This window comes from Aedes aegypti, chromosome 3 (assembly GCF_002204515.2).
Source record: "Aedes aegypti strain LVP_AGWG chromosome 3, AaegL5.0 Primary Assembly, whole genome shotgun sequence".
NCBI lineage: Eukaryota > Metazoa > Arthropoda > Insecta > Diptera > Culicidae > Aedes > Aedes aegypti.
In genome coordinates this window covers 177,659,330-177,672,391 of record NC_035109.1, presented here as the reverse complement: position 1 = coordinate 177,672,391, position 13,062 = coordinate 177,659,330, and the positions used below count along the sequence as shown (strand labels likewise).

The following is a 13,062-nucleotide window of genomic DNA, read 5'->3' as shown; positions in this document are numbered from 1 at the left end:
TTTTCTTCTTCCTTATCTTCCTATTTCAGTGGGACGATGCCACCATGAACATCATTAGCGAAAGCAGTCCTACGACAATGGCTCGTGTAGTGTCGCGATTAGTATTGGATCATTCGTCACATGCCTCTGAAAGTACCTACACCTGTATCGGACGATCAGGAGGTCAAATGGCTCTTGCTTCGACCACTGTCTATCACGTTGAAGCCGCCAGGGCCAACTTCACGGACTTAATGAAACCAGCCCATCATCTTTTCATGCATCTGAAACCCGCTCGTGTCACGCTCCACTTCAGGGCGTTATTCGAGTACATGGGATCAACCGTCATCCTACCCTGCAAAACTGTGGGTCGCCCTCTACCGGAAGTCACTTGGAAAAACGAAGAAGGTAATGCTATCGGAAGCATGCAAGATCCCCGTTTCCATACGCTCCCCACCGGAGAATTGGTCATCAACGATCTCCGATGGTCCGACATGGGCTCGTACACCTGCGTTGCCAAGAACGCCATTTCCAAAGATGAAGCGGAAACCTTCCTCTATCCTATTCGTCCCAACTAACTCTCATCATCGTAACCATTAAACATGACAAGTGAAGCACTCTCTTGGACTATGAGTAATGGACTCCGAAAGCACTAATTGAAAAACGTAAAGTTACTATTTTCAACAGTCAGTTATAAACACTTATGCCATTTACTTAACTTATTATATATTTAGGATCGAAGAGATATCGATTAATTTATTTAAACAATCTTAAAAAAAGTATTTTAAATTAACACATAACACATGATTTCACTAGAATACTACGAAATAAGTTAAAACTAAATGTTGAAACTCGAAAATGCCACCAGGCACGAGCAGAAGCGTGAATTTTATCACCATACCTGTAAACTGTACATAGAATTAAATGCAAATGGAAAACCCAGAAAACTGAAAAGATCTTTATAAAAAAAAATACCGGTGCATAGAAATGAGAAAAGCTAATCTCTAAGTACAATAAAACCTCTCCAAACAATTTAAATTACCCGAAACATGGGAGCAAATTCCTAGCATAGAAATGAAAGAAACTATTCCACGCAATCTTCCTTATCTATTGGCCAATTTAGAGCGCAAAATTCAAATCGTGTGAAGCCAAATGATAAGGCCCGATTCCAGTTTGAACATGTACGCTGTAAATCCACTACTCACGATTAAACGAACATTTTGCCCCACTGCGTGATTAGCGATAGCTTATGTTTACTTTCGGGTTTACAACATTCGGGTGGATGACGCATCAAATATTCACTATTCTTACTTTTTTGGGTGGTTTCAACTCAGCATAATTTAAGTAAAAGGCGCACTTCGTGTAATTTAACATGGTAAAATTGAGCGGTTTACGCACCGAAATGAACTGGAAATTAGAACTGCGAGAAGGGGATTGGAATTCAAAACTGTTTGTGTTTGGTTTCAGAATCACATTGTGTTTCTACTCTTGTAGCAGGTATCAAAAAACCGGCTCCAGAGGCACGTTCTCCACCAATTGAAAGGCTTGTGCCATCGCCATATTCATCATCTACCCAATGGTAAAGATGGGAGGAAAATAGGGGCGGGGTACCTTCAAAGGGGAAATCTCATATGTAAAATAAGAGCTTTTCAAGTAACATGATGCTGAAGTAGAAATTTATGCATATAAATGGTGTATATAAAGCTACCATTACTGTATAACTTTGTACATAAACCTTAACTAGAGATAAAAATGTAACTTCCTTTTAGTTATTTCAGTTAAATTTTAAACGAGTTCTGAAACAGGATGATTTGAATAATTAACGTACTAAATCATACTGATATATGAAAATGAAAAACTATTGTAAATTTCAAAGTATGAATCATTTGCTGCTCAATAGTGAATAACTCATTTTCCAGAAACACTTCACATAAAGCGGAAGGAGTTTTACAAATTTACCAAAATTTTAAAGAAAGATTGTTATACAAAAAATAGCTGCACTAAAGGACTTCGTTTTCAAATGTCATCCATTGATCTCAAGTCGGTTATGATTTCATTGTGATGCAGTTGTTTGAAGTTTGCCAAATGAACTACAGTAGGTGAATTTAAATTTAAAGCAGTCTAATTTTGCACACTTTGCCATACTTGAGATGCCGCCAAAACTCCAAAAAAACAACTAACCAATCTCAGATTTTGGAAAATCGTCACTCAATGGTACAAAGTTCTTTAAAAACGATAACAAGTGATTTTGCGAACATAAGTTTTGCCCTGCCATGCGCCACTGTGCAACAGTGTTGCACGGTGTGCTGGAACACACATATTATCGAACTTGCATGAACCTCAGATCTTTTTTCATTAAAAGTTGGCCTTGGTAGTCAAAAAAAGATTGCGGCATATTAAAAAATCTTTCATCGGCAAAAAATTGAAAAAGTCGATTTTTTGTATTTTTGACCTTTCCCCATATATGGGTTCATAGAAGAATATTAGAGTTACACTAATTTTGATGAATTTCAACGGATGAAAACCAATTTGACATATCTTGAGGACAAATGAATTATCCAACGTTAAAATTTGAGCATCATTTCTACGTACACTAACATAATATGACCAGCCCATGGTGGTATGCCGCATTTTATATAACCATCAATTTAACTTTGACCTTCAGAATAGTAAGCTTTTCATAAAAACACTTTGTATTCTTTCTGGTGAAACGTTCCACTTGGGATAGAGATTGCTTGTTCCATGAGCACTTCCACAATCATTCAGCATATCGTTTTGACTATTTGAAATGTTTCGTTTCCGAGCTAACGATATGAAATTCTGTTGATTTATGAAAGCCTTGATTTGCTGTATTTTACATAAAAAATAGTTATAAAAAGAGACACGGACACGCTAATGCTTCCAGTGGGCATTTTGCCCACTAGACTAGAGCACCACACTAGACAACAGACTAGCATGCAACGCCCAATGGCATACTCCAAAAACATTCCTGAAGAAAAGTTTTCCGGTCTGAGGCGGGAATCGAAAACTAATATTTAGTTTCAGGTAGGTGAATGTAACATAGGATACGATAATGATGTGAAAAATGCACCTAACCAGCGGCTGCAAGATTTAAATTCAATTTTGCGTGAAAACTTTACAGGTATTGCATAAAGTTGTTACACATGTAAGGCTATCATTGATTTTTATGTTTTCAAATCTTACATTTTCTGTATATGTAACGTTATTTTACAAAAATTGTATGAGCTCTTATTTTGGATGGAAATATATCGCAAAGAGCTCTACGTAAAAATCTTTCTTTATCTTTCAATATTTCATAAAAATTTTAAACAACGAGGCCAGTAATAGTAAAAATGCTATACAAGATCAAAACAGAGTAATGCTCTTTTTATAGCTTTATGTAATTGTACAATTTAAACTATCATTTTAAGTTTCATATACGATAAAGAATTCCAATGATTCAAATTATTTGGCATGATGAGTTGTAGTATGTTTACTCTAAATTTTTATAAGGTCATGTCAATAACTGAAGTCAATGACAAACGGCATACCACGATGGGCTGGTCATATTGTGTGATTGTAGGAAGAAATTATGCTCAATTTGAAATGTCTGATAATTATTTTATGTTCAAGATATGTCAAATTGGTTTTCATCCGTTGAAATTCATCAAAATTAGTGTAACTCTAATATTCTTCTATGAACCCATATATGGGGAAGGTCAAAAATACAAAAGTCGACTTTTTTAAATTTTTTGCCGATGAAAGATTTTTTAATATGCAACAATTTTTTTTTGACTACCAAGGCTAACTTTTAGTGAAAAAAGATCTGAGGTTCATGCAAGTTCGATAATATGTGTGTTCCAGCACACCGTGTGTTGTGAAAAACTCAATTTCTCACAACTCACGCTTGAGATTTTTCATGCGTGAGTTGTCAATCACGCAACTCAGCAGTCAAAAAATCACGGATGAGTTGGCTCACCTTTTTGACTCATTGTCTCGTATTTCCACAGTTTACTCACACACGGCAATAATTTCTTGTTAGTCTGGTAAAATTATAGTAATCTTTTCTAACGTAAACAACAATATTCGGGTTTCACGAGATTTGGCCGGGTTTTACGACTGAATCATTTTTTACAATTTGAGTTGATTGAGTTGATTTGCATCAAAATCTCAAGCGTGAGATTTGCGAAGCAGATCTCTAATGAGTTTGCTCTCTCGGGAGAGCGTATTGATTGACATTTGAGTGCGAGTCTATCAACACTGCTTGTGCAACACCCTAAAATGTGTGCTGCAAAACACATGACCACAAATAGAGCCTATAACTTCTGACCACAACGAGTTAATAATATCTGCATTCTCCTGAATCTGAATCTTCTGAAATCAGAACGCTGAATATTTTCCATGTGAGTCGGCAGTGGTCAGCTAACGTTCTGAATAAGAAAATTAGCAATACTGTTTTGACAGATTTGTTAAATACTTCGTCACTATTGGGGATGGCTCAGTAAGGCAGCGTCCATTTATTACGTAACGCTAAATTTGGAAATTTTCGACCCCCTCCCCCCCGTTCGTAACGCTTTTTGTATGAAAAATTTCAAAATTTTGTATGAGCCGTAACGCTTGAGCCTACTCTCCCCCTCCCCCTAGAGCGTTACGTAATTTGTGGACGCCCCCTAATGTACAATAATAATACTCCAGTATTGTTTGTGCAGAATTACCACCCAAGAATTAAGGCTCCCCCAGATCCAATCGACTCGAGAAGAGTTCTTGCAGTGATACAACAACGAAATCGCGACGATTTTTTGTCGTTGTCGCCGTAAAAAGTCGCGTAGATTTGGGAGAGCCTTTAATCTGAAGCTTCATTCAGCACTTCGACATAGATATAACTGGCTCAGGACCGATTAAGTCATGCGGTGCTCCAAAGGTAATAGAATAGACCATTTACGTCAGATCTCACCCAATATTTTTACATTTTTCTTCGAAATTAGATTTTTTTTAATGATTGTTGGCGCTTTTGAAACTAATTTATATGAACTCCTTATTTTATTACAATTTTTTTAAACTTGGATATTCACCACTTTTTTATGTAGAAACTGTCGTGCGGCACAGAATTGCCTCTTCCATGAAGCTACGTGAAGTGGGCAGAAAAGCGGAAGCAACAATAATCAAAATTGCGACTCAAACAACTCCAACGCTCAGGTTGGCCAGGAGAAGGGATTTAGACCGATTATTGGGAAGTTCAGCGCTCACCAGCTTACGAACTAAAACAACCTTAGACTGTACCTACTTCCAGCACAGCCTCCTGTATCGGTACACCTGGAGATCACCTCAACAGACTGAATCGCAAATCGACCACGTTTTGATTGATGGAAGACACTTCTCGGACATTATCGACGTCAGAACCTATCGCGGCGCAAACATCGATTCGGACCACTACCTTGTGACGGTTAAAGTGCGCCAACGACTCCCCGTTGTGAACAACATTCGGTACCGACGCCCGCCACGGTTCAATCTGGAACGACTCAAGCTACCCGAAGTCGCAACTGAATACGCGCAAAGCCTTGAGGCAGCGTTGCTGAAAGAGGGAGAGCTCATCAAAGCCCCTCTTAAGAACTGCTCGAGTAGTGTCAAAGCAGCCATTAACAACGCAGCGGAAGGTGCCATTGGGTTCGTGGAAGGAAATCGACGGAACGGTTGGTTCGACGAGGAGTGTCAAACGGTTTTGGATGAGGAGAATGCAGGCCCGGACAGGTTGGCCACTTGTCTACACCGATTGATAGCCAGGATCTAGGATACAGAACAGCTACCGGAGGAGTGGAAGGAGGATATAATATACCAAATATACAAAAAGGATGACAAGTTGGAATGTGAGAACTATCGAGCGATCGCCATTCTTAACGCAGCCTATAAAATGCTTTCCCAGATCATCTGCCGCCGTCTATCGCCACTGGCAAGCAGATTTGTGGGAAGTTATCAAGCCGGTTTTGTGGACGGGCGATCGACGACAGACCATGATACCATCGACCGCGAAGAGCTATGGAAGATTATGGACGAGAATGGTTTTTCCGGGAAACGGACTAGACTGATCAAAGCAACGATGGATAGTGTACAGTGCTGTGTGAAGATATCGGGTGCATTATCGGACCCGTTTGAAACACGCAAAGGACTTCGACAAGGCGATGGTCTTTCCTGCCTCCTGTTCAATATTGCGCTAGAAGGTGTTATGAAACGGGCGGGCTTCAACATGCGGGGCACGATCTTCAATAAATCCAGCCAGTTCATCTGCTTTGCTGACGACGTGGACATTGTCGGAAGAACGTTCCAGGTGGTTTCTGAACAGTATACCAGGCTGAAACGTGAAGCAGATCGGGTTGGATTGAAGGTAAATACGTCGAAGACGAAATATTTGCTGGCTGGAGAAACCGAGCGCGATAGAGCTCGCATTGGCAGACGCGTGATGATCGACGGGCATGAATTCGAGGTGGTGGACGAGTTTGTCTACCTTTTTTTTTTTTTTTTTTTTTTTTCCTTCTAAGCAATGGGGGGATAATCTGCTCAACAGACTCCGGACCGAGGTCCGGGAGTGTGGGGTTGGGGACCATTTACTACGTACAAGCAGTAAACAGGACTACACCCCCGACCCACTAAACCATTTCCATTGCCGCCAAACCCTTCGTCTCTCCGGGACCACCAAGAAGGCATTGCTTCGGAGAGGGGCTATTGCACATCGCATCCTCCAGGTTAGCTGCGTAGCCATGCAGCAACGAACATCGATGACACGCTTATGGGGGTCCACCAAGGTAGCATGCTGGCGCATTGCCAGCTTCCCGGGTGGTCCTCACCTCCCGTTGTCCGCTGAAGGCGGGCAGGGTCGACCACTAAGCCCGCGCCCAGCTGCACCGCAGGTATCAAGAACTGATACTGCGGGCTTCGCAATTTGACCTACTGAAGGCTCAGGCCCTATCAGCTAGCACGAGCTGGGATTGCTGACGAAGGGGCCTCCACCTGCCCCGAACAACCAGAGGCTCGTATCCACCCAGTAGGCCGGCGCCACGACAGCAGCGCTACCAGGATGTTCTCCCCGCGGCCACTTAATCGCTGTAAGGGTCGATTTCGACCGTAGGGCACCGGTATGACCTACGTAGCCGACTGCGAACCCTTGGACCACCTGTTGATTAGCGTCTGCACTAGTCACTCCTCGAGTCCACACGCCACCTCCTTTGGAGTTCCGAGACGATGTGGGTGATAGCCGATGAAACGGCATTCCAGCCAAACTCGTCTGCACACATCCTCTGGACCAAATTGTCCGGAGTCGTGTCCCGACCGCATGTGGCAAACATGCGGTCACGCATTGTGCGGAAACGCGGGCACACGAACAAAACGTGTTCCGCCGTTTCCTCTAAACCTGCACAAACTGGACATTCGGGAGAACCCGCATGACCGAAACGGTGTAGATATTGTCTAAAGCATCCATGACCCGAAAGGACCTGTGTTAGGTGGAATGTTAGTTCCCCATGGCGCCTATTGACCCAGATATCTAACCTCGGAATCAACCTGTGAGTCCACACTCCCTTGGTGGAACTGTCCCACGCACGCTGCCATTTGACCATGGAGGCCAGTCTGGCAGTCCTGCGTATGCCTCTTGTGCCGCGCATTTCGAAGCACTCTATGTCTTCCATGATAAGGATACCAATAGGCATCATACCGGTGATGACACAAAGTGCATCGTGTGACACGGTACGGTACGCGCTCGCAACCCTCAGGCACATTAGCCTATAAGTACTCTCTAGCTTGCTACGGTAGCTATCGGTACTCAAAGCCGTGCCCCAAGCCGGGCCACCATACCTCAGTATGGACGAGGCGACACTGGCCAGAAGCTTACGCTTGCTGGCGTACACCGCAGAGCTATTGGACATCATCCGGGACAGTGCCACAATAGCTGTGGAGGCTCTCTTGCAGGCATAATCGACATGGCTACCGAAGGTAAGCTTGTCGTCGATCATCACCCCCAAGTGTTTGACGGAGCGCTTCGAAGTGATTGTGCAGTCGCCTACACTGATCACCGCTTGCTGCGCCGACTTTCGGTTGTTGACAACAACAGCCTCCGTTTTGTGGTGAGCCAATTCCAGTTTCCTGGAGCTCATCCACTCCTCCACAATTGCGATCGAGTGGGCTGCAGTCAATTCCACTTCTTCGATCGATTCACCGTAGACCTCCAGCGTAATATCGTCGGCAAAGCCAACGATGACCACACCCGCCGGGAATTTCAATCTCAACACCTCGTCGTACATGACATTCCATAACACCGGACCCAGGATGGAACCTTGCGGGACTCCTGAGGTTATGTGAAAGCACTTCCGACCCACCTCTGTGTCATAGACTAATACCCGATTCTGGAAGTAACTTCCGAGAATCTTGTACAGGTACTCGGGTATCCCCAGACGCAGGAGCGCATCAGCAATAGCCGCCCAACTGGCACTATTAAATGCATTCCTTACATCCAGAGTCACTACTGCGCAGTAGCGAATACCCCTCCTCTTACGCTGGAGTGCTATCTCAGCGGTTTTCTTAACCGCCAGAATAGCGTCTACAGTGGACCTCCCTTTCCGGAAGCCGAACTGGTTGCCTGAGAGACCATTTACACCCTCGGTGTACCTCGACAGTCTGTTGAGGATGATCTTCTCGAGCACTTTCCCCACCGTGTCAATCAAGCAAATTGGTCTATACGCCGACGGGTCACCGGGTGGTTTCCCCGCCTTTGGCAATAGTACCAGGCTCTGCCTCTTCCACGCATCTGGAAATACTCCCTCGTCCAGGCATATCTGCATAGCAGATCTGAACATACCGGGAGCCTCCAAGATTGCGACTTTGAGGGCCAGGTTGGAACTCCGTCCGGACCTGGTGCCTTCCCCATGCTTAGGGATTTTGCAATCCCTACAAGTTCCTCATCAGTTACTCTATCCTCATCACCAGCCCCAATCCCCGGCTGTCCTACAAAAGGAGGCCATGGGCTAGGGTTGTGGCGCGGGAAGAGCCCCTCGATGATCCCCTCCAGCATCTGTGGAGACTGCTCCGTAGGAGCAATTGCACCTCTTGTCTTCGCCATTACGATCCTGTAGGCATCACCCCACGGGTTCGCGTTGGCACTCTGACAGAGTCCCTCGAAGCAGGCCTTTTTGCTTGCCCTTATCTCAGACTTCAGCGCGACTTTGGCAGCGGTGAACACCGCCCGTCGTTCTTCACGCTCCTGCTCGGTACGTGCTCGCTGCATCCGTCTCCTGGCCCGTAGGCAGGCACGGCGCAGGTTCGCAATAGCTTGAGTCCACCAGTATGTCGGTGGTCTCCCATTCCTAGGGTGGACTTTTCTAGGCATGGTCGCATCGCATGCACGCGTAAGCACCGCTACCAGTTCGTCCCCGCTTAGGCCGAGTAGGTTACGCTCACGGCGGAGCGCCTCCCTAAGTACTTCATCATTGAAGTACGATGTCTTCCACCTACGAGGGCTTGGCCTTGACCTAGCCGCTTCCTCAACCCGCTGCCTGCTGTTGTTGTAGTCGATACTGTAGCGAACCGCCAGGTGGTCGCTGTGAGTGTAGCCATCGTCTACCCTCCAGTTCGAACTACTCGTTAGGCCAGGACTACAAAAAGTAACGTCGATAATCGACTCCGCTCCGTTACGGCTGAAGGTACTTTTGGCACCAACATTAGCCAGATCGACATCTAGCACGGCCAGTGCCTCTAGCAGGATTTGACCTCGCTGATTCGTGTTACGGCTTCCCCATTCCACGGCCCAGGCATTGAAGTCGCCCGCTATTACAACTGGCCTTCGCCCTGTCAGCGCGGTCGTCATGCAGTCCAGCATCTGCGTGAACCGCTCGGTCGACCAACTCGGAGGCGCATAGCAGCTACAGAAGAGGACCCCGTTTACTTTGGCGATCACGAAGCCCTCGTAGGTAGTAGACACCAACTGCTGGACAGGGTATTTACCCGTTGTCCATATCGCCGCCATTTTTCCGGATCCATCCACGACCCAGTTGCCGTTGCCGGCGGGTACTCGGTATGGGTCCGATATGATGGCGATGTCCGTCCCCCACTCAGCAACTGACTGGTACAGCAGTTGCTGAGCTGCGTCACAGTGGTTCAGGTTCAGCTGCGTTACCTGCACTGTGATTTTTCGTTGATGGCTCGTTTGAAGGTCGGGCACCTTGAGCCTCCCGTTGGGTGATTGTTGTTCACGGACTTGCCGGAACAAATCAAGCACTTGGGAGGGTTCTTGCAGCCTAGTGCCTTATGACCTTCCTCACCACAACGCCTGCACAACTTAGTCCTATCAGGGCCTTTACAGCCCCAGGACTTGTGTCCAGGTTCCCTGCACCTAAAGCAGATCACTGGTTGCTCATGTATGTTCAGTGAACATACTGACCAACCAACCTTGATCTTACCTACCTTAGCGGACTTATTTGCGTCTGCCACAGGTAGGTGTACTAAGGCCACCTGAGTACCTGCCGGACCTTTCCGTAGCTGAACGGCGGTGGTGGGCACCTGCACTTCGCACTGTTGCCGCAGTGCCGTGACGAGCTCTTCTGCGTTAGTGATCTCGTCAAGGTTCATCACCTTCAGAGTCACTGACTGCGTCAGAGCCCTCACTTCAACACCAGCGCCAAGGACCTCTTCCGCCAAACTTTTGTAGGCGGCGCCCTTGCGCTCCTTGTCGCGCTTGAGCTCGAGGATCATTTCACCTGTACGAGTGCGTCTTACACTGCGTACGTCGGCTCCTAGATCCGCAAGCTTCGCGTCACTGCGCATCGCCTTCAGGACTTCCGAGTACTTGGACTCTTCCGTCTTGATGATGATCGCATCACCCTTTTCGCGCTTGGCACCTACCCTCCTACCTTTCTTAGGTCTGGTATCCCTGCGCTCCTGTTTCTCCTGTTTCTTCTTCTTCTTCTTCCTCACTACGGTTGTCCAGGGGGCGTCCCCCCCTGCTCCGCCCTGACCTGTGGTGATGGAGGACCTCTCAAAGGTCGCAACCCCCTGTTCCCATCACTCCGTGAGGGGCCAGCCTTTTCGGGCCCACCCTTCTCGGCTTTCCGGGACGCCTGGCTGGGGTCCGATTTTCCGGCACTTCTGCCGGTTTTCGGGGTCAGTATCCGCCTGGCCTTACGAGCGCCGCCGGGTAGCTCCTCCCCTGACGGCTGCCTCGCGCGCTTCTGCGATTGCTTGCTGTAAGCATTCGCTTCCGCGCTTTTGGGGCTGCCCGCGAAAACGAAGGGTTCCGTCTGGGTAGACTTCGGCACCTTCAGTTCCACGGGTTCTGCCGCAGCCACAGTCACCATGGGTTCAGCATGGTTCTGCTTGGCCGCCAACATTGACTTACGAAGTCTAAGCAAGGCCTGCTTGAGGTCCTTGCTGATGTTAGACTTCGAGGACGCAAAGTCAATTATGGAGTCGAGCTGCTGTGCAGCCACTTCCATCGCAGAGAGCCCATCTCTACTTTTATTGATGGCCCTCATCAACCACGCTCCATCCATAACTTCACCCGATGCGTTAGCCGGGGATGAAATATGGGTTCCAGCACTGGCACTACGTGCACTGCTGCCTCCTCCTGCTTCTACTCTCCTCAACGGAGATCTAGCTAGCCCACTTCTTGCGAAGGGGTTCGCTTCCCTACTACTGCTACTACCTGCACTACTACTATTGTTTTGATTAGATATTGTACTCATTTTTGAATCCCACGAGTAGCACGGGAAAAGAGGTCCACCACGCCAGAGCCCTGCATTAACGCGGTAAGGGACAAAATACTGTGAGGGGTGCCCAGGTGCCCCACAGGCTCCGTTAATGGCCGAACATCTTTTTCACCCCTTCGACCATTCATTCCTCAGCACGGTTTTTCGCATCACACCTTGAATTGGGGTTACCCCGTTTGGTGGACTCTTACCACCGGAACGGGTTGTCCGTAGTTCTATTCTGGACGCCGGAACTACACGGCCAGAGTTTGTCTACCTTGGATCATTGATAACGTCGGATTACAACTGCAGCAGAGAAATTCGAAGACGTATCATTGCCGGAAGTCGTGCTTACTACGGACTCCACAAGACCTTGCGGTCCGGTAAACTTCACTTCTGTATTAAGTGTAAGGTACCGTTGGGTAAGTGGATACAGAAAAATCAATAGTCAACTTCATTACTATGTACAGCTAACGTGAATAATGTAATTCAAACTTTTTTCTGTGGATAACAAATGAGGGACTAATATTTTTCAAATCGTCATTTATTTCGATTTTTCTGATTGTTATGCATTGAGTATGAGGGACTTGAAAATTTGCGCCAAATGATCCACTTGCCCCACCATGGTGGGGTGAGTGGATCACCAACAACAAACATTTTTTCTCAAAACAAATGTGGTGTAATTATGTATAGTACGAATGCTATTACTCTCTTTTATATCCTGCAAATAAAGAATAAAATAATATGTTAATCAGTGCACAGTCCGGGAAGTCTCCTCTTCTGCGCTTACGGCAGCCAGTATTTATAGCTCAGAAATCCCGTAGGTACAATCAAGGCACCATAGTCATAAGGAATATCACTTGAGATAGTTAGACATGACACTCTTATTCTTGTTATTAGTGCAAGTAATGTTACATTTTAATGTTTTGAAATTAAAAAGTATCTTTATTTAACCAAAATATATGTAAATACATATTTTATAGATTAGTTCACACTAATTCGAACAAAAAAAATATTGGAGCTAGAATAATTTGAATGCAATTCATTCATTTATACACCTAAGTTATATAGAAGTATTGTAGGACTATTCCTAACGATGTTTTATAAAAACACTCGTAGTTTAAAAATATTAGTTACATTTACTTTTGAATAACAAACTAAAATCCTTTTATTCTATTTATGAATTTATTTGTATCATCTGTCTAGAACAATTTATATGCTCAAATAAGGTATGATTATATGCTTTCAAGTGGAAAATTTGTATATTTTGCTCTTCTACAAGTTAGCATAGATAAACCATGAAATGATTCGTGTAAGTTTTAAAATTATTACTCTTTTATACCAGAGAGGTTAGAATAAACTT

General features: G+C 45.4%; 1 protein-coding gene across 3 annotated transcripts in view; it reads left to right on the top strand.

The window, feature by feature from the left end:
• Window positions 1-1,024, top strand: part of LOC5573583 (neural/ectodermal development factor IMP-L2) — a 120,390-nt gene extending 119,366 nt beyond the window's left edge. For all 3 annotated transcript variants that reach the window (XM_021849153.1, XM_021849152.1, XM_001654666.2), the window contains exon 3: window positions 30-1,024. In XM_021849153.1, coding sequence (XP_021704845.1) covers window positions 30-554 — 525 coding nt within the window. In that variant the 3' untranslated portion in view covers window positions 555-1,024. The remainder of the gene's footprint in view (window positions 1-29) is intronic.
• The last annotated feature ends 12,038 nt before the right edge of the window (window positions 1,025-13,062 follow it).